We start from the raw sequence: 21,606 nt of genomic DNA on the forward strand, positions 1-21,606 counted from the left end.
TCCTCTCTGGCTACCCTATCCTGGACTCTTCCTTTGTCAGCAAAGGAGACTGCATCTGTTCTTACTTTGCTGTCCAAGAGCAGCTTTGGGGAGAGGGGCCTGTTCTCATCTCCTGGTTCCTTCCAGCCACAGGTGGGAACATGCAACAACAATTATTCCCAACCAGCTGGAGCAATCAGGCCCAGGGCTGACTACTACTGGAGAGGCACTATGGAAACCATTATTATTCCATTTTATAGATGAAGATACTGAGGCACGAGAGGTTAACTTAACCCAAAGTCACAGAGCCAGTATCTGAGCCCAGGTAGTTTGACTCAAGAGCCCATGCTCTGCCGTGACTCTGGCCTTTCCTCACAGCCACTCAGCCTGTATACCAGGGAAATTTGGGGGCCTTAAGGCCTAAACATCTGGTGCCTCTTTTTAAAGTCTTATGCAATTCAATTCTAAAAGCAATGACCATAACAAACAAATTAATTCTTAGCCCTTTATTCAGCACTTCCACAGACGTCTCTGAAGAGCTGTGGAGCACCTGGCCCACTAGTGGGGGCACTTTCACAATTGTCGTGGGCACTGTGCCATGCCATGAGAGGATTTGGCCTGTAGTCTCTACTGTCTCCCTCCCATCAGCAGCCCCTCTCTGTCATACTTAGCTAAAAGTTTGGTAAACTCATCTTCCCCTGAGTGCCACAACCTTTGGGTCTTGGTGTGTATGTACTCATTTGTGTACCTCTTTAGGAAATCTGGGATATTGAGAGAGGCCATCAAGAACTTTATTTGCAAGAAGGCTTAACAGAAGCCTTCTGGGAGAAAAGATGAGGGGATTTCTCTGAGGCTGAGATTAGAGTCTAGAGACAGTAGGGCAATTCCAAAAGCCCTTGTGGCGGTAGGATCCATGAGACCAAAACCAGTAACGGGAATCCCTGGAGTCCTTGGCAGGGCAGGAGCGTAGAGTCAGGGCCCCTACACAAGATCTCTGCTGGAGAAAACAAGAATTAACGGTTTCATCCTTTGTAACAGGGCTATCCAACAGAATTTTCTGTGAGGATGGAAATATTCTATGTCTGTGTTGTTCAATGTGGTAGCCACTAAGCACGTGAAATGTGACACTTGGACTATAGCTAGGGGGGCTGAGGAATAAAATAAATAAAATAAATAATAAATAAATAATAATAAAAATAAAAATTATATTTCCTATGAATTTACTTACATGAATTCAATACTAACTATTGGAGGGTGCAGCTTTGTGACTTTCTGTACACCCTTGGCACTCCTGGAGGTCAGGGACCAGTTAGGAAAGGTGCTTATGGATGTTCAGGAGGGGAACGGCCATTTGGGGCCCTCAGCCTTTAGCTGAAATGGTTAAAATATATATGTTACCCTGGAAAGAATATGGGCACTGAAGTCAGACAGACCTAGGTTTGAATCCTGGCTCTTCCATTTATTAGCCTTATGACCTTGGGCAAGTTTCCTTTAAACATTTAGATTCAGATTCAGCATCTGTAAAACAGGGACAATAATACCTATGAGGTCATCTCTTCCTCCATAAGGTCTGTAGGGCTTGCTTCATTCAGTCATTCATTCATTCCACAAATATCTGTTGAAACCCTCTATGGTCATGCCTTGTGCTATGAACAAGGCCCTCCTGAATGTTGTTGCCTAGGGTGGGGTCTATCAAATGGTGAAATAGTAAAAGATGCAGCTGAGAGAAGGTTGTGAGGATTAAACTGGACAACAATTGTAAAGTGCCTGATCAAAGTTGTTCACACTCGGGAATTCCCTGGCAGTCCAGTGGTTAGGACTCAGCGCTTTCACTGCCAGGAGCCTGGGTTTGATCCCTGGTCAGGGAACTGAGATCCCACAAGCCCCACGGTGCTGCCAAAAAAAATGCGGTCCCAGAAGAGCAGCATATTAGCAGAACCTGGAAACTTAAAAAGAAAAAAAAAAAAAAGAGTTGTTCACCCTCAGATGCCCATCCGTTCTCTTCTGGCACGGTGCTCCTCCCCTGCTGGGGTTCCTCACCACTACCCCCGGCCCTGGCTCTACTTCCTGGCTGTTCACACAGAAAGGAGACAAAACTGTCACCATCCTCTGCCAGAAATGGGTGTGTCCCTCACCCCAAGACAGAAAACAAATGATCCGGATGGGTATATCTTCATCCTGCCAGGTCTCTAGCCGTATCCTGAAGACTCGAAAAGGACAAGAAACACACCCAAGTACCTCACCTCACACCAACAGACATGCTGGGAAGAGGCCCTACCTCTGGGAGGGTCCAGTCCAGGAAGCGTTGGAGATGCAGCCTATTCTCCCCTTGTCTGGGTGTCCAGGGTGTTGCTGGAGACCTGGATGCCAGAACTTCACGTCCTGGGGTAAGCTGGGGTGGGACACAGAGACTCCAGCCCAACCCCGAAATAGGAGCCAGAGAGGCGGGAAGAAGAGGGTGGTGGACGGCCCACCTGCCTGCCCTACCCGCTCCCTCAGGGCAGTGCTAGCTAGAGGGTTAGGCTTCCTTCCTCCTGACAGCTTGAGTGTCACTTGACCTCAGGGCACATTCCAGAATGAGGCCACAGCCAAGAATAGGACCCAGGAACCCTGCCCTCCATCCTGCCTATATTAATCACACACTCCCAGAGCAGGAGGGAGACTTCAGACTCCTTGGGGAGGTGGGAGGAGGAGGAGGAGACAGTATCAGGAAGTGGAGCTGGGCAAAAGGAAGGAAGACCCCAAAGGAGCCCTTCACAGCCTTGTGGTCTCCAGTGCACGGCGTGACCCTTGGTCCCAGGACCATTTGTTCATCCAGCGAGTCCCTCTGGATCTCTGCAACCTGGGCCCACAGGCCTCCCAGAGCCCTAAGCAGTGACTCTGGCCGGGGATCAGTGCAAGTGCAGAGGGAGATGGAGACTTGGAGAAGAGTGTGCAGCCTGGGCACAGCAGAGGCTCCCCAAGGAGCTGAGTCTTGAAGGATGAGCAGGCTCAGGAATCTAGGCCATGACTGCTCACGTGTGTGATAGAAATACCATGTGACACGTAACCTCATAAGCATGGGGTGGTGTGCATGTGGCTGATGGAAGACAGGCTCTTTGGAGACATTTGGGGTCCTGATGGGATTCCACACTGCCCAGCCCAGAGCCGTGTGTGTGTGTGTGTGTGTGTGTGTGTGTGTGTGTGTGTGTGTGACATGCTGGGAGAAATAGCATAGCATGAACATTAAGAGCCTAGAAGTCAGACTGCTTAGGTTCAAATCTTGGCTCTGCCACTTAGCGGCTGGGTGATCTTGGGCAAGCTTCTCGTCTCCTCTAGCCTCAGTTTTCCCACCTGCAAAATAGCATTCTGTCTCCCACAGGCGTGACGGAGATGACAAGACATCCAGTACCTGCCCTGCCCACTCAATGTTGATGTTATAGCAGGATGGTGGGACACAGGGCGCAGTCCTCAGTCTGAGGAAATCGCCATGTAGCTGTATTTATTTGCCCCCTTCACTCATCAGTTTCCACCCCTGGTCCCTGCTCTCTGGCCCCACTGTCCAGGGGTGACATCAAACTATGGAGCAGTGTGTCCTAGGAGGCTGGAGGGGCTGGGGGACTCAGAGGGTGGAAAAAGCCAACCTGTCCTGCCCCTGTCTTGTCCTCCTCCAAGCAGAGGCCTCAGAGCTGGTCTGGAGACAGCCGGCACCAGAACAAGCCTCTGAAGGCAAACAGAGAGCTGGGCTAGAGGCGGAGGAGGGTGGGGAGATGGAGACAACAGATGCAAGCAGGGGAGGAGTGAGCAGCCAGCTACAGGAAAGCGGGTGAGTCGGACCTCGACCTGAAGGAGGGCTCAATCCCCCTATATCCTGGGGCCAAATCTCCCAGACTGGGTAGGCTGGCCTCCCTAGGTCACCTGGCAACCAGGCCCTGGGAATTCAGTTCAGCCTGCACTCAGCACCTCCCAGAAGTCAGTTACTATGTAAGGCCTGGGTGACAGAGAGAGACACAGACTTGGTTTCAAGGACAGAAAATAAATGCCATGTGACAGGTCCACAACGATCACTGATACTACATCACCCTTTCCCCAAGTACCCGTATTTTCCAAATCCCAAATCAACCTATGCGGAGTGGTCAGTTTGGGATGTACTCTGAGCTGCGGAATACAATGTTTGAAGCTGCGTGGTCACTGAGCCTGTGAAACCTGAGGTCTGGATGGAAGGGCGAGGGGAGGAGAGCAGTCCTGGGGGACTGCTCTCAGCCAGGGAGCTGCTGAAGGCGCAGAGGGGGCCCAGGGGCAGCCATCTGTGCCAGGTTCTGTTTCCTAGGCTTTTCAGTTTGACACAGTTAATAGGGTCGAGCACCCCAAGTCTCCATGAGGTGCTCTGTCTTACAGATGAGGAAACTGAGGCTCAGAGAGATGGCGGATATGTGTCAGAGCCCAAATTCAGCCCTAGGTGGGTCTGACTCCATAGGCTGGGCCTTCTTCCCACCCTGCCAAGCTGGGGATGAGTGTGACAAGGACCCCAAGTCTGCAGCTGTGTGTGGGCAGTGCCTGAGATCAGATCCCCTGAACCTCACACCTCCACCAGATAGTCACAGGGCTCAGCCCCACATCTCTGCAAGTGGAGGGAAGAGGGGAGGTGACAGGTGCTGGCATGTGGACACTTGCCCCCTCGGGCTCTAAGGTGATGTGCTATTTATTGGGGCACCTCAGCCTAGAAGCAGGTGCAACAGTGTGCCCCCACTCTGAGGGAAGGTAAGGAGTCGCTCCCTGGTTCCTGGACCTGAAAGGGGCAGGGCCTGCGGTTGCTGCTCACATCTTCTTGTTTAAGTTCTGTGCTCAGCATTTTCCCAGTGGTGACTTGAGAAGCTCCCACTCCTCTGGCCTCTCTTCTCTCTCAGGGAGGAGCTTGTCTTCTCCATCCTGGCCCCTCCTTATTGCAGGGAATTATCTCTAAGGAGGGATTGACCCGGGCTGGGCTGGCCTGGGCCTGGATTCCTCCTTGGGGCTATGGCCCGGGGAGACCAGGGAAGTGGACAGGGGTCAGGTGTCCCTCGTGCTTAGCTGGCTCCCAGCCTAGGGGACAGACAAGCTGGGAGCACGCCGTGGCTGAAAGCTCCTGAACACGTCTCTGGGGAGGGGAGCAGCCAGGAGCCCCTGGCACCAGAGGTGCTGCTGCCTCAGCCTGGGAACCCAGCCACGTGCTCTGAGCACCCAGGGCTTTGGGACCAAGCCTCACCCAGAGGTCCCCTAGGGAATAACAGCAGGACAGCATGGCCCCCTGCCCACTCCTGTCTCTTCCACCTTTGTGCCCCTGAACTGACCATCAGCGTTGGGGTCCGGAGTCTGCCCTGGCCCACCGTGCTGTTGTGATGGGGCAGGGGACCGAGATACGAGGCAGAACACCTGGGCCTACACCCTGTGCCTTCCTGCCCTTGTTCCTGGGTGAGTTACCTGGCCTCTCTGGCCTCAGCTCTCCTGTGCCTAATGTACAGAGCTGGGGTGGGTGCCACAGTAAGGAGTCGTAGAGCTGCAAAGTGCACCAAACGTTAGCAGTGTCCCTTTATCACCTAAACAGGATCCAGGTGGCCAGACTAACTCCCCCACCCCCCAGCTCCCCCCCAGCCACCAGGTCACCAAAGAAACGACACTACCCACCACCCCCGACCCGCCCACACATTAGCCCAAACGAACCACACAAGAAGGGCTGTTGATACTATGAGCTTTTAATTGGTATCTTTCCCCCTACATTTGAGGAAGAAACAAAAATGCCCCACAAAGACCTTCTTCAGCTTTGCGGGGGCATGGACAGAATGAAGGGCTGAGGAGGGAATGGGGGCAGAGGAAGAGCTGACGGTGGGTTTCCCCAAAACTTTACCTAGTGGTGTGGCGGCAGACCTGCACAGGAAGTCCAGAAACAGAAGTCACCAACAAGCCGCCGCACACCCAAACCAGCCCTCCCAGGCCACACCTAGAGCCTCTCTCCGGGTCCCTGCGGCTCCCAAGGCCACCACCAGATGGGAGCATCGAGCAACATTCCTTTTCCTTCCCAGGCCTGTCTCCCCTCTTCCCTCCTTTCTTATTCCTTCACCAACCCCCTTCCCTGCCTGCTTTTCCTCTTCCTTTATTTCTCTTCCCACCAAAACAGATCCTGGGGCTTCTATCTGCTTTACGTCCAAGGAAGCCAGTGGCAGCTGAAAGCACGCTGTCTGTTAAAAATGGGATTTTTGACAGCGGAGAGAGCCAGCCATTGGTCTGCTTCTGGAGGAGCCCTGGGATCTGGACATTTGTGTTCATTCACTATGAGCTGGGCGGTGACGAACATCTCTCTGTGGTCCTAGCACCTGGCACCCAGTAAGTATTCAGAAAATGTCCACTGAGTTGGATTGAACAGAACTGAATCCATAAATCAACAATCAATAAACCAATCAATAAAGCCAAGGGAGAAGAAACATGAGAAACATGTATTCTTCACCACACGTGCTGTGGTGGCCTCAGAGACTGCCAGGCCAACTTGACCGAAGCACAGGCTGACCACCACCCAAAGGCACCTGCCCGGCAGCCTCCGCGCAGGGCAAGCCTCCTGCTTCTCACTTCCCACAATCCCCCACCATGACGTGGGTTCTGCTCATAGCGCTCGGGGTGGGGGTGGGGGGCGGGCTGTGGGAAATCTGTCCAATCAGTTCCTGGGCCCTTCTTTCTATCCCCACCTACTACTTCTTTTGCAAACCAATTCATTCAACTACTCCTGTGACCATCATGCAGCCTCCATCTCGAGAATCCTGGATGGGAGGCTGGCTAGGGGCAGGGAGGCTGGGAGAGCCAGTGGAGGGAGTGGCCAGCCAAGAGAAGAGAAGAAGACCAGAGCAGACTGGTCATCAGGAATAACCTGCAAGTGTCTGTTGACTTCTCCTTTTGTCCCCCGCAGCTAAAAAAGACACGGAACCCTCTTTTATTTTTTTATTTCTTTTAACATCTTTATTGGAGTATAATTGCTTTACAATGGGGTGTTAGTTTCTGCTTTATAACAAAATGAATCAGTTATACCTATACATATGTTCCCATATCTCTTCCCTCTTGTGTCTCCCTCCCACCCTCCCTATCCCACCCCTCTAGGTGGTCACAAAGCACCGAGCTGATCTCCCTGTGCTATGCGGCTGCTTCCCACTAGCTAGCTATTTTACGTTTGGTAGTGTATATATGTCCATGCCCCTCTCTCACTTTGTCACAAGTTACCCTTCCCCCTCCCCATAACCTCAAGTCCATTCTCCAGTAGGTCTGTGTCTTTATTCCCGTCTTACCCCTAGGTCCTTCATGACATTTTTTTTTCTTAGATTCCATGTATATGTGTTAGCATGCGGTATTTGTTTTTCTCTTTCTGACTTACTTCATGAAGGAATGCTCAACATCATTAATCGTTAGAGAAATGCAAATGAAAACTACAATGAGATATCATCTCACACCGGTCAGAATGGCCATCATCAAAAAATCTAGAAACAATAAATGCTGGAGAGGGTGTGGAGAAAAGGGAACACTCTTGCACTGCTGGTGGGAATGTGAATTGGTACAGCCACTACGGAACCCTCTTTATTGAACTCAAAGAATAGAAGTTGATCTAAGACCTTCGGGTGGCTTTTTTCTTTTCTTTTCTTTTCTTTTTTTTAACATCTTTATTGGAGTATAAGTGCTTTACAATGGTACATTAGTTTCTGCTGTATAACAAAGTGAATCAGCTATACATAAACATATATCCCCATATCTCCTCCCTCTTGCGTCTCCCTCCCACCCTCCCTATCCCACCCCTCTATGTGGACACAAAGCACCCAGCTGATCTCCCTGTGCTAGGCGGCTGCTTCCCACTAGCTATCTATTTTACACTTGGTAGTGTATATATGTCCATGCGGTGGCTTTTTTTCTGATGCGTTGATTGATATTCCCATGCTGGCCTAAGACCATCTAATCTGACCTTGCCCAGTTTGCTGACTGAGGGGTGCTGGGGACGGGCCAATGGAAGAGGGTCTGGGACAGGACTGGGGAGGGGCGGAGGGCCTCACTGCAAGCCTGGGAACTCCTTGAGGACGTCACAGGTTTTCTTGTGCATGACCTCGCGCAGCTTCCGAACCCGCCGGGTGCTCGAGGCCCCCACGAAGCTGTCGGGCCGCAGCATGGCCATGCCACCGTCCACCTCACCCATGATGATGAGCGGAGTCTCGCCCACCGTCACATTGGGGCAGGGGCAGGTCCAGTCCACGTGGAGCAGAGTGACCTCCAGTGGCTCCCGGCCCAGGAACTTGAGACCCATCTTCTCATCCTTTAGGACCTCGTCCACAGTCACCAGGGCGCGACCTGAGTCGGGCTCCTCTGTCAGCTCAGAGACTCGGCCCAAGATGACAAAGTCGCTCCGACAGAAGCTGGTGACGAGCTTCTGCCTTGGCTTGCAGGCCCGGCAGCGCTGGTTCCCCCGAGGGAAGGGGCAGGACTCCTCGCAGGCCTCGCGGCTCTCAAAGTTGTTGCCGTTGCCCTCGCAGCCGCCGTAGACAAAGGACTGGCACTGGCCCGTCTGGCTGTTGTAGGCCCAGCGGGGCTCGTAGGCCTTGCAGGGCCCCTGCAGGGCGGGCAGGCTGCACACGGCCAGCGGCCCGCTGACGCAGGCCAGCATGCAGGCCTCGTAGGTCTCAAAGTGGTTGCGGTTGCGGTGGCAGTGGCCGAAGGTGAAGGTCAGGCAGTTGTTGGCCTGGGCGTCGAAGTGCCAGCGGGTCTGCTCTTCGCCGCAGTCCTCACTGTCAGGGGGCTTCAGGCACTCGGCTGCGGGGAAGGCTGTGCCGTTCGGGCTGCTCTCCTCGGTGGCCGAAGGCCGACCCCCCCGGACCACCGACAGCGGGAAGTCAGCACGCAGGACGCCGGCGGCGTTGCGGGCCGTGCAGGTGTAGATGCCGGCGTCCTGGGGCTGGGCGCTGTAGATGACCAGCTGGGCGATGTTGGTGACCACCACGTTGCCGCGCACGTGGTTGGGCCTCATGACCACGTTCTCCCGATCCTCGAGCTGCTTCTCCCAGGTGATCTCGGGCCGGGGCCGGCCCACCACATCACAAAGGAAGCTCACTGTCTCCCCCACAGTGACCGACTGGTGAGCGGGGTAGTTGAGCAGAGCTGGGGCCGCTGTGTCCAGCCCAGGGGTCTCTGGGGGGGCCGTGGTGGGGTGCACGGTGGTCTCGGGTGGTGGGGGGCTGGTGTTGGGCCAGGTGAAGTGATAGCGGCAGGTGACGACAGCCAGTGTGATGCCCTTGGAGCAGGCCTCGGCGTCCATGTAGCAGCGGTTATAGTAGGTGAGGCCGTCGGAGGCACAGGTGAAACTGGGCTCCTTCTCACAGCGGTCTCTGCACTTGCACACGGGCTGGCCGTCCCAGATGTCACATTCGGAGCCCTGCTGCAGACACATGAAATGGTCGCACGTGGCCTCCTTGGGCATGCCCACGGGGCCCTTCTTCCCCTTCACGTCCATGTAGCGGGCCGCCACACAGCTCTTGGTCCCACACACGTTGGGGCAGCACTTCTCATAGGTCTCACACTCCTGGGGAGAGCCAGATGGAGAGGTCTGAGCAAGGAGGAGAAGGAAGAGAACACAGGCTTCCCCCCACCCTCCCCCATGGGATCCAGGGAAGGGAACTAATAGGTGCTCACCTACCGCGAGAAAACCATTTCGATAATAGTAATAGCTAATGTATTCATAGCTCCCACTATTTGCCCAGCCTTCTTCTAAGAACATTTATATCTGTCAGCTTATCTAATGCTCATCACAATGGGTACAACCATCATTCTCACTTCACAGGCAATGATAACTGAGGCACAGAGAGACTAGGTAACTTGCCCAAGGTCACACAGCTAGCAGTGTGGGAAGAGGAATGTCACATACTGTAGGAGGGAAAGTCTTCCTACTACCATGAGATGAGATGAGGATGCAGAAACTAAGAGAGGAGCCGCTCAAGTCCACAGAGCTGGGAAGTGGTGGGAAAGGGCTTCAAGCTCCAGGTGGATGGGGCTCTGATGAGGTATTTTTCTTCTACATCATATCGTTACCACGATGAGGTGTCGCCTGGAACAAACGAGCCTGCCTTTTTGTCTCTTCCAATAGGGATGCCCTGGCCAAATGCTAAGAAGGAAAAGTCGGACACCACTGGGACAGCTGTTCAAGGCTGTCCACATACACATTAGGAACGGCAGCTCTGATGCTGGCCCATGTTCATCCAAAGCCTAGAGGAAGGGCAGGCAGGACAGGCCCAGGACACCAGGTCTGGCCACCGTGGGCTGTGCCAGTTCCAACCTGTAGGACATTGCACGGGGAAATCAACGGGGAAAAAAGTCCCTTTGTGTGGCAAAGGTCAGCGAGGCCATCAGCGAGGACTTGCCAGGCTGTAATTCCCTCTGATTCTCTGTGGAGCCACATACGGCATTAGTTTAATTCCTCGAAATTAGCAACACGCTCTGGGGCTGACACAAACAAGGATTTCACGTGGTGTGTTCGCTGGGATGTGGGCAATGCCCCTAACCCTGAGCCCTGGTCGTGGCTCTGTGAGCTGCTCCCCACCAGGGCTGGCCTCCCTTCAGCCCCTCCGACATTCCACATCAACGAAGGGCTACGTGGAGGCTGCCTGCTCGACTTGTTTACTGTTTTCCCCTCTCGGCTCAGAATGGGGGCTTTGTTTTGCAGCCCTTGCTTGGCATAGGCTTCCAGGCCCCACCAGGGAGGCTCTGGGACAGGGATGGACAGATCTCGGAGCTGGGGTCTGAGGGAGAGGGACCCAGCGAGAGGGTGAGAGGAGGAGAGGGCTAAGCAGCAGAGAACCTGCTCCTTGCCGGAGGGTCCTTCAATTCCTTAAAGACTCTGGCTCCGGAAGCTCCTTCAGGACTCAGAGGTCCAGGAAAGGCTGGGTCCTTGGGGACCAGGGGAAGGTATTTCTGGGCACAGGAAACCTGGAGGGAATTTTTAGAACAGTTTTTGCTTAAGGGCTCAGAACATACCCATAGGCTGTCTATATCTCCAGCCCCATGGAGGTGCCTTCTCCCCAAGACACACAAAATCAGCAAGAGTCTCACTGGCTCCGAGCCACACCTGATTTATCAGGCCAGCCTGTGCCAGGCAAACAGCCTTGCCCGCAAATGTAGCCAACTAACAGCATGACCTCAGCCGGATGGGAACGCTCTGCCACCCCTCCCTAGTCCTTACCTTCCTCTCCCTCGGCTGCCCCACTGCTCCCTGCCAGTGAGAGGCCTGGATCGTCCCGTGGGCACGGTGAGGGGCAGGCCGCTCTCCCCAGGGCCAGCCTACGCTCTCGTAAGTTACGTGCTTTCAGCAGAGGGACCATCGTGGTCTCCCATGGTCCCTGGTGATGACCGACCCAGCCCGAGCCCCAGGAGCTGCCAGACTGGCAGGACGTATCTCTGCCCAGACAGGTGCCAGGTACGAGCAGGTGCTTCACCCCGGGGGAAGTGACAGGAACGGCCCTTGGACTCAGGAGCTGGGAGGGAATTGCCCTAGAACCAGGCCTGCCCTGAGTGCTGGGAGGCTCGAGGGATTTGGCAGGTTGAAAGCTAGTCTACGTGCCCCCCTACGGACACCCAGAGAGTCTATTCAGATCCACTCCTGCCCACCCTCCCCATCAGCCTGTTCTGATCTCAGGGTCAGGGTCCAAACCCCCGGCGAAGTGGCCCAGAGGCCAGATGAAGCCTCAGCTTTGTGGTCAGATGGGTGCGGGGTCCAGGCCCACCCCCGCCCCCCCGGCCTTGGAGCCGCGTCCTGGTCACTGCAGGGTCCTGAGTTCCACTCTCACCCGTCGACAGGCTGCGGGTGGGTCATGCCAGTCTCTCTGATGTGCCTGGCAGAGTGCTGGCTCGGAGCAGCCCTCAGCAGACACGAGACCAGGAATCCAAAGATTCCCAGTCCCTGAGGAACTCTGACGTCACGCCCACCTCTTCTTCCAGGCCTCGAAGTCAGACAGACATCACACCCTGTTTATCTCCGTGTGGCCCCGGGCTGGGCTCCTTCACGTTCCGAGTCGTTCCCACCACCCAGCTCCCACTCTCCCTCACTAACGAGACCACGTGGCCTATCTCAGGCTTCCGCATTCACACTCACCAGGTCCGTCTCACACTCCCGCTTGCAGGTGCTCTGGGCATCCACCCAGAGGTTGGGGTTCATGTCGTTGGGGCAGATGCCAGCGTGAGAGTATCGGATGGGCGGCAGTGCCAGGCCTCGCGGGGGCACCCCAAGCAGCAGTAGCAGCAGCGCTGCCATCTGCCCCCAGCAGGACCGGGAACAGCAGCACCCCGGGGCCCGCATGGTGGGGTCTGCGGCGCCCAGAGACCTCCCCTGAGATGGCGCCAGGGCTGGGGCCCCCAGGGCCACTCGTGCTCCTCGGGGGGCTGCAGACACCTGCCCTGCCCACCCCAGCGGGCCTCCTCGCCGCTGCTAGGGCTGCAGCTGCCGAGGCTGCCTCCACCAAGTCCGTGGAGCCCGCCGGGCTGTGCAGCCTCAGATAAAGGGGGCTCCCTCTCCGGAGTGTGCAGGGAGAGAAGCTGCACAGGGGCCAGAGCCTGGATTTATGTCCTGGGCGCGCCACCCGACTGGGAGCAAGCTAACCTGACGCCTGTCACAGGCAGGCTGCCGGCTCCTCTGTCCTGTGGCTGATCACAGACTTGTTGCAGAAGAGGAAAAAAAAGCTGGAAGCAGTTTAGGCGGCGTATCTGGCACGGTGGGACACCTGCTTGTTTTTGACTCCAGGAGGCCTTTAACCCCTTCAGGGGCCAGAAATGGCATGTGCTTTGGGGGAGCTGGCTCCGGGACACGCAAGCTCACTGTACTGCACGAAGAGGCTTGCTTCCCTTCCCCCCACCTCTCAGCCGGGCCCCCTCCTCCCCTTGGCCACCTCCGAAGAACACACACTCGCTTGTTACAAGGAGGGACCTGCAGCCGCAGGGTTAGCATCGCCGGCCCGATAGTGCATCTGAGAGCAAATGACGTGGAAAAACAACAAGTTCACGGCCATTCCAGGGCGGGCCTGAGCAGCCTGTGCTGTGTAAGCTGACTCCCACCCCAGCACCAGGTCCCAGGGTGGGGGGGCGTGCGGACAGCTCCCTATCTCTCTGTCCCTGCAGTTTGCATCTCAAGTTCCAACTTCGGGGAATTTTCCCCAAATCATTCCAGAGACACATACCAGATATGCTCCGGCTCCCCCGGCTCCGGGACGAATCACATTCCTGCTCCTCGACTGACACACTCCCGGCTCCAAGAGAACCTATGTGGTCACAGTGTCTTGGGACAGCGCTGGGCAGCGCAGCCGCCTCGCTAACAACCATGAAGGCTGCACTCAGGGAGTGCCAGTCAGCTCTCGTCCCCCCGATTTACGAAGGAGAAGGTCACCCCCAGTGAGCAGCGATAGGACGACTAATTGCTGATATTTACTGGGGCCTTAATGTGTGCCAGGCTGTGTGTATTGTCTCATTTAATCCTCACAACAAACTGTGCCTTCATTTTAGATTTGAGGAAAAGACACACAGAGAGGGTAAGTAACTTGCCCCGTGTCACACAGCTACGTGACCCCCACCATTAACGCAGGGACACCAGCTTGTGGGGCCTCTGGAGAGCACCCCTCCCCACCCAGCTGTCAAAACTGCTGTCAACGTGCAGCCCCAACTCCGGTCTTTACAGGCTGGACAAGAAGTTTGTGAAACATCAAGGGCTATGTCTGTGGAGGGGACAGGAAAAGAGCCAGAACCTGCCATGGAATGGGGACGAGAGAGATACCTTTTCAAGACCAACTGCAAAGGATTTGGGGAGCAGTGACCGAGCTGCTATGTCCCAGGGGCAGTCGATGGGGTGGGGCCCCAGTTATTTCACAGATGGGGAAACTGAGTGCCGAGCCCTGACCCGCTCTCCCCCTCCGGCTAGACCTCCCCCCTCCAGTTGGCCTGTGAAAGGGCAGCGACCCTCCTTCCACCCTGCAGACTTTGCTTCTTCCTCGTGGGCGGCGTGTTGCCTCCTCCCTGCCTGAGCCAATTCCTTCCCGTCGTGTGGGTCATTCTGCAAGATCTGTCTTTTCTGCTTATGTCAAAGAGTTAATGAAGGGTGTCAGATCCTAATCCCCTAAATGATTGGAATAAACTTCCCTCCGAGGCCGGTCCCAGTAATGAAGCCAGACAGCGGGCGGCGCCGGCTGCTTTGAATTCTCTGTAATTTCATAAACCCGTGTTCCAGCTGCCCAGTCGGGCCTCTGCACAGCACTTGATGAACATGGTTTGTGCAGCCTCCTTGGATATCACAAAGGGAAATGGACAGTGACACATTTCTGAGCAGGACTTAGAAAAATTGTCACAGCCCCATTACATGAGACAGGTATCTGGGGAGAGGAGGCTGATTTCTGGGGAGTCACTTGAGACCCTTAGGAAGGGAGGGAGCAGGGAGGGGTACAGACCAGAGGTGGGAGGGGGCTCGGAAAAGCAGGGAACCTTGTCCATCCTTCCCGATCCTCCGCCCAGTTTGGTCCTGTCGAGAGCCATGGGCCTCTCCCTGCCCGGGCCCCACTCCTGGCCATTCTGCTCTGAGAACTCTCAAAACAGCACTGGGGAAGAAGGGGCCCTAGAACACTCAGCTCTCCCTCTCAGCCCTTCCAAGTCTCCCACCAAAACACAGCTCAGAATAATAAATAACATCTGATCAGGGCTTGGCGCCTACACAGCACTTTCACCTACATCGTCACGCTGACCCTCACGCCAGCCCCGGAGGGAGAGAGAGGAAACCGAGTCACAGAGAGGTTAGGTGGGGCTGCCTGGGGCCCGCGAGGCTCACGCCTCCCCTCTCTGACCCCTGTCCTGTGCTCTTCACACAACCCCATGCAAGCTTCCGGCCCCTCCAGAAAGGCCCCCGCTGGCTGCCCCACCAGCCCAGCTTGTTTATAAGCTGTTCTGGGAGTGCTTTGAAGTCTCCTCCTCCTGGGCCCTCCCTCCCACAGTCCCTGGATCTGGTTCCCTCTGACTCTGTCTCCCTCACACTCTTCTCTGGAGGGTGGCATGGAACCCACGCTCACCAACTCCCCGGGACCAAAGGAGGGCTCAGCTGTCCGTTCCCACCTACACAGGCCTCTGGGGAATGGAGATGGGCTGGGTCAGCCTGAGCAGGGGGCCTGAACTTGGGGGTTTCCCCTGCTTTTCACCCTCCCCAAGGACATCAGGCACAGCTCCGTCAGGAAGAGGACTGGGGCCTGACCTCGTCTCAGAAGAGCCCCACCACTGTGGGAGGGCAGAGGGCCCATGGACCCTTCACACCCTCCAGGATGGGTTCAAGGCCTACTCTAGGTGCAGCCAGTAGGAAGTCATCCAGGACAGTGAACTCTGGGTGACCCTTGACCTCAGGTTCACCATTAGCCGAACAACTCCCGAACCACTAGAGTACTGACAACACACTGACACTGCTTCCTAAATGGGCCAGGTCTCTCCCCTCCAGATGCTTCAGCCATAAACGTTGTGGAGACACCAGGAGATCCACAGGGACAGCATCTCAGATGCCATGTCCCTCATGCACAGACCAAACCTCTTACCTCTTGAAGCGTCTCCTCCCTCTCCCTTCTTGATGTTTTCTAAAGCACCTACTATGTGCTAAGTTGTGGGTACATAGGGATAGATGGCAGTCCTCATCCACAGAGAGGACACAGTCTTGGCCAGAAAACAAACACGCAAAAGCATAAGAGTAGTATTCGCTGTCTTAGGGGTCCTTACAAGTGCCGGGGAGCAGAGAGGAGGGAGAGGCCTGGGGTGGCTGTTGTGCTCATGTGACGTGGGCTGGGTCTTGAGGCCTGAGCAGGACCTTGTTTCCTACACTTCTCCAGGGACAGGCCTGGCCCACAGCACGCCTCCTCGGCCAAGGCCCTCCCTCCTGGAGTGCAGGCCTACAGAAACAGAGGTGAGAGGGAAGTACATGGGTTTAGGAGACAGGGTGGGGGTGGGAGCTGCAGGTCTGGCTTCCGCTTGGAGTGGCCCTGGCGAAGTCAAAGAGCAGCCCATTCTGGTCCATCCTGCTTGGGCCCCCAGACCTGAGGCAGCCACACTTTCACCCAGAAGGATGGGGGGAGGCCAACCCCCTGGGAACCTCCCTGCCCTGATCCTGGTTATTTAAACATATCTGGGGAGGAGGAAAGATTTGAGGAACAGGAATTGGGGTGCTGGGGAGAAGGAAGTCCTTAGCGACGGTGCTTAGATGGGTTCTCAGAAGGCCGGGCAGCCTTGGCTAAGGCGGTGATTAGTCAGAGCCAAGCCAGGGAGTTCAATAAAGCCGGCGGCTCATTACCCAGCTGGGGACCCCCTGCCCGAGCAGCCCAGGGCCTGGGTTACATTACAGGGCTGTGTGAACTCTCCCCTCGGAGTGAGACTGCACCGGCCTTGGAATAATTATGGGGCCTCAGCAGATGGTGGAGGCGGACGGGGGAGACCTTCAGCTGTGGGACACGTGACCTGTCAGCATCTGTGCAGAGCAGGACATGGGAGGGTCCACGCTGGGCCTCTGGGGAAGCAGCACTGAATCAAGGTCTGAGAATGACGGAGTTGGCCGTGGCAGGGCCTAGCCAGGGCTCTGGGCCAGCCAGGCCTCCTTTACAGCCCTGCCCAGGCCAGGGGGCCTGCTGGTGGGACCAAGTCCCTGGAAGCTTGAGTGCCAGTGTCTAAACGGATCTGTGTGTCATGCCGCAAGAGCAGAAGACACATCTTCTGGCACCTGTGAGTCTTTGAACGGCTTCCTGGAGCAGGTGGGCATCAAGGAACTCGGGGATTTCAGCCACCTCACCAGGAGGCTCCATGGTGCTGAGGCTGAGTGCTGCGCAAGGAGTCAGAGGACCCCCCTCAACACCCCACCTGAGGCCCCTTCCCACTCCCTCCTCTGTGATCCCATGTGCCGAGACTCCTCCAGCTCGGCCTTGACGGAACTGGCTCCAAACATCCCCCGGCAGCTCTCAGCCAAGACAAACACGGAGGGAAGAAGACGGAAGGCCACGGGGCTCCACCTCTCCACTCTGCTGGGGAGAGCGAGGGCCTGGGGGTCCAGCAGGAAGACTAAAATGGGGCTTGGCCCCTCTCCCACTCAGGCCTCCCCTACCATAGAAGCTTCCTCTGGCTACTCAGCTCTCCTCACTCCCAAGCTCTCTGCCTCACTGTTTCCTCCTTTTGGATGAGAGAGGAGTGAGGAGCTCCCAGACGTGGGTCTCCCTGCTCACCCACACGCTGCTGAGCCGAGGGGGCGTGTTCTCCAGAGCCAAGTGCAACCCTAGCACCCATTCCAGCAGCACAAAATGTGCAGTGACCAAGAAACAGGCCTTTTCCTGACTGACCATTATTGCGAGACCTCTGGCTTAAAGAGGGCTTCCCCACGTTCATGATGCAGGCCAAGCATTTAGCCTGGACCACCACGAACTTCCACTTCAGTTTACTTCTCCAGTCTTATCGCTGCTCCCCTTTCTCTCAAATTCTGGAAGCTGCCACATTGCTCTTTCGATCTTTAAAATCTTCACACAGGCTTTCCCTTTAGTCCTCGCCGTGGACGCCTTCCCCTTCCCCTGGCTGGTTCCATCTTCTCCTGGCCAACTGCTTCCCAACCCGTCTTAGAAGGTGCACCTTCCTGACCTCAGAGGCTGAGGGAGGCCCAAGTCACCGTGGGAGTTCCTGGTATAGTTTTTAAAACGAAAAAGCAAAACAAAAACTGGGATACAAAACCTGTGGCAATGTTTAAATATTCGACCTGGTCAGGACGTGTGTCTGTACCTGTGTAAATGGTAAACTGGTTTGGATGATAATGTCAAAAATCCGCATTTGATGGGGGGAGGGATAAATTAGGAGTATGGGATTAACAGATACACATGACCATATAGAAAATAGATATACAACAAGGATTTACTGATTAGCACAGGAAACTACATTCAGTATCTTGTAATCACCTATAATGGAAAAGAATCCAAAAAAAGAATATATATATATATATATATATATATATATATATAAAATGAGTCACTTTGCTGTACCCCTGAAACTAACACAATATTGTGAATCAACTATACTTCAATTTTTTAAAAAATCCATACAATGGAATATTACTCAGCCATAAAAAGGAACGAAATAGTGCCATTTGCAGAGGTGTGGATGGACCTAGATATTGTCATACAGAGTGAAGTAAGTCAGAAAGAGAAAAACAAATATCGTATAATATTGCTTATATGTGGAATCTAGAAAAATGGTAGAGATGAACTTATCTGCAAAGCAGAAATAGAGTCACAGATGTAGAGAACAAACTTACGGTTACCAAGGCAGGAAGTGGGTGGGTGGGAGGAATTGGGAGATTAGGACTGACATATACACACTACTATGTATAAAATAGATAACTAATGAGAACCTACTGTGTAGCACAGGGAACTCTACTCAGTGCTCTGTGGTGACCTAAATGGGAAGGAAATCTAAAAAAAGAGTGTATATATGTATACATATGACTCCACTTTGCTGTACAGCAAGAAACTAACACAACATTGTAAGGCAACTATACTCGAATAAAAAATAATGAAAAAAATATCCACATTTGAGGCCCCTTGCGAGTACAGCCTGGCACAATGGCCCTCCTGGGATTGGCTGTGATACACCCGGGCATAGTTTCTGTGGTATTGAAATTACTTTCTCCTCATCTGTTACCCAGACTGGCCTGTGAACTCCTGGCCAGCAGGGGCTGTGTCTGGTCCACGGTTCCAGCAGAGAGCACACACTGAACCAATGTACATTGGAGGAATGAATGGATGGTCCCATCAAGCAGACAGTGTGCTTGCAGGGCAGGGATGAGCATTCCTGGTGTCTGTCACACCTGAGAGAGACTAGTTAGTCCTAGGACAGGAAACCGGGACTCCAGAGACCAGCTTTCGTCAGGCGAGGGAGGATACATCCATCCCTGGGCCCTTCAGCCAACTCTGGGCAAAAGGGATCCTGGAGTCTGCGAGGGGCAGGCCTGGACGGAGGGCTTGGAGAAAGCTTGGGCAACACGTGGACAGCCTTAGGGATAGAAGGAAGGCGCCCAGTGGGACCCCCCACAGCTCTCACTGCTCTTCATGTTTGCATCCCTTGGCTTCTCCCCAGGCCTCCACGATGTTTATTTAACAGCTGAAGAGCCCCTATTCAACCATGTTTTCTCTGCTTCCAGAGTGATCTTTTCAAATTCCAAACTTGAAAATGTTGCTTCCCTGATGTCGTGGGTTGAATGGTGTGCCCCCCAAAAGATAGGTCCAAGTCCTAATGCCTGGAACCTATGAATGTGACCTTATTTAGGAAAAAGGTCTTTGCAAGTAGGATTAAGTTAAGGATCTTGAAATGAGACCATCCTGGATTATCCAAGAGGGTCCTGAATCCAGTGACAGGTGTTCTTAGAAAGGCAGAGGAAGGCTGAGACACAGAAGAGGGGAAGGCCATTAAAGACGGAAGCAGAGATTGGAGTGATGCAGCCATGAGCCCAGGGATGCCTGAGCCATCAGAAGCTAGAAAAGACAAGAAAGGGGTTCTCCCCTGGAGCCTTTCCAAAGGAAAGCTGTGGGAATGCAGCTCCACTGACACCTTGCTTTAGGGCTTCTGGCTTCCAGAACTGAGAGAATAAATTTTTGTTGTTTTAAGCCACCAAGTTTGTGATAATTTGTTATGGCAGCCCTAGGAAACTTATACACCTGCCTCAAACTCTTCCACAGCCCCTCCTGGTCAGGATTAAATGGCCTGGGGAGCCCTCAGAGATCTGCCCCTGCCAGCTCTCCAGCCTCATTGCTCACCCTGCATGCTCCAGCTGTGCAGAATTACTGATGGTCTCCAAGCATCCCACCAGGGTGACCAGCCCTCCTGGTTTTCCTGGGACTGGCCTGGTTTTAGCACTGAAACTTCTGCATCCCAGGAAACTCCTTAGTCTTGGGCAAACTAGAATGGTTGTTCCTGTTTTTTCCATGCTGTCTACATCTTAGTTGAGGCCGTTCCCTCTGCTTAAATTGTTCAAGAAACTCTACTTCAGGACTAGACCAAGAAAACTGCCAACGGGGGCAGGCCAGAGGTGAGAGTTGGGCCATCTACACCTCGGGGAGCCCAAACCTAGACCACACAGTGAACCATGAAGACAACATTTACCTTGCCAGGGACCCACAGTCAGCTGGCGACAGAGCCTCCAGCACCAGCAGCAGTGAGGGTGACGAAGGCCCAGGAAGGGTTGGCAGCCCTGGTGTGGCTCTAGCCCCATGGGAAGCGTCACAGTTGGCATGGGTAAGGGTGAACTGAGGCAACGGTCCAGAGGAGGTGGTCGTGGAAGGGAGTCACTGCACGGATGCTGGGTAAGGGTGGGGCACAGGCAAGGCTTTTTGGCAGGAGGAGACCAGTGGTCCTGAGGGTTAGAGAGAAGCAGTCAAAGTAACTGTCAACTAGGAGTGCTTTTGGCAGCATTTAACAAACCCTGAGCAGCTGTGGCTTAAATTATTAGGAGTTTAATTTTCTCACAGAACAAGAAGTTCAAGGCAGCTTGGCTGATTCCTCAAGGTCCTGGTTCTTATCTTTTCTGTCACCCTCAGCACGTGACTTTTGGCCTTAATATCCGATGATGGCTGCTCCCCTAGATACTTCCTCATTCTGGACCCAGATTAGGGGGACGGGCCAAAACTCTTGGAACTGTGTCTGTTTATGCAGGGAGGGAAGACTTCCTAGGAGCCTCAGGCCACAGCACTTTGGCCAGGACCGTGTCACATGACTCTAGCTACAAGGGAGTCTGGAAAGGTGATGGTTCGAGCTTTGCAACAAGGGAGAAAGGAGTTGTGATTGGCTTCTGGGGGGTGCAATCCGCAACATCTGCCACAGGGACCAATCCTAGGACCCAATGGCTGGTTAAGTGTCTCATCTTTTTTTTTTTTTTTTTTTTTTTTGGCTGCGTTGGGTCTTTGTTGTGGTGCGCAGGCTTCTCATTGCAGTGGCTTCTCTTGTTGCAGAGCTCGGGCTCTAGGTGTGCGGGCTCCAATAGCTGTGTCTCGTGGGCTCAGCAGTTGTGGCTCGTGGGCTTAGCTGCTCCGCAGCATGTGGGATCTTCCTGGACCAGGGCTCGAACCCACGTCCCCTGCATTGGCAGGCGGATTCTTAACCACTGCGCCACCAGGGAAGTCCCGAGGTGTCTCATCTTTGCAGCTCTTAGTCTTGTCTGTACTGTAAAGTAGTTCCTGCTTCTAGAATTGGAGTCAATTGACATGCGGGACAATGTGATGTTAGGTAAAGATGGATGAGGATTCTGAGACTCCTGCAGTTCTGTGGGATATCAGTGAGCTACGATACAGCTGGACAGCCCCACAAGCCTCCAGAAGCTGGCAGGGTGCTCTGCACAGTGGTGAGTGTGGTCAGTTTTGTCATGCAGGGCTTGCTGATGACTGCAATCCCCAGGGAGAAGCTGGGCAAAGGGGTGACCTGGGGAAGGGATATTTAACTCACCTACCTTGACAGTGAACATCTCACAAACTGAGCCCTGCCCTAAGGAAGGAAGGGAGGCTGGTGTCAGGTGATGCCAGAACTTTGAAGATGAGTTCAAGTCTACTGCCCCAAGTCTGGACCAAGACTGAACCCAGA

General features: G+C 54.4%; 1 protein-coding gene and 1 long non-coding RNA gene across 2 annotated transcripts; both read right to left on the minus strand.

The window, feature by feature from the left end:
* Positions 1-752: 752 nt before the first annotated feature.
* Positions 753-2,497, minus strand: LOC114487659 (uncharacterized). Its single transcript, XR_003682895.1, has 3 exons — positions 2,258-2,497; positions 1,413-1,497; positions 753-973 (listed from the first exon to the last, which is right to left on the minus strand). It is a non-coding gene; the product is annotated as an uncharacterized lncRNA (long non-coding RNA).
* Positions 2,498-7,991: 5,494 nt separating this feature from the next.
* On the minus strand, positions 7,992-13,196 carry WFIKKN2 (WAP, follistatin/kazal, immunoglobulin, kunitz and netrin domain containing 2). Its single transcript, XM_028499009.2, has 2 exons — positions 13,176-13,196; positions 7,992-9,535 (listed from the first exon to the last, which is right to left on the minus strand). The coding sequence occupies exon 2, from the start codon at positions 9,464-9,466 to the stop codon at positions 8,015-8,017; it is 1,452 nt and encodes a 483-aa protein (XP_028354810.1). The 5' UTR covers positions 9,467-9,535; positions 13,176-13,196; the 3' UTR covers positions 7,992-8,014.
* Positions 13,197-21,606: the final 8,410 nt, after the last annotated feature.

Source organism: Physeter macrocephalus, chromosome 14 (genome assembly GCF_002837175.3).
Source record: "Physeter macrocephalus isolate SW-GA chromosome 14, ASM283717v5, whole genome shotgun sequence".
Classification (NCBI taxonomy): Eukaryota; Metazoa; Chordata; class Mammalia; order Artiodactyla; family Physeteridae; genus Physeter; species Physeter macrocephalus.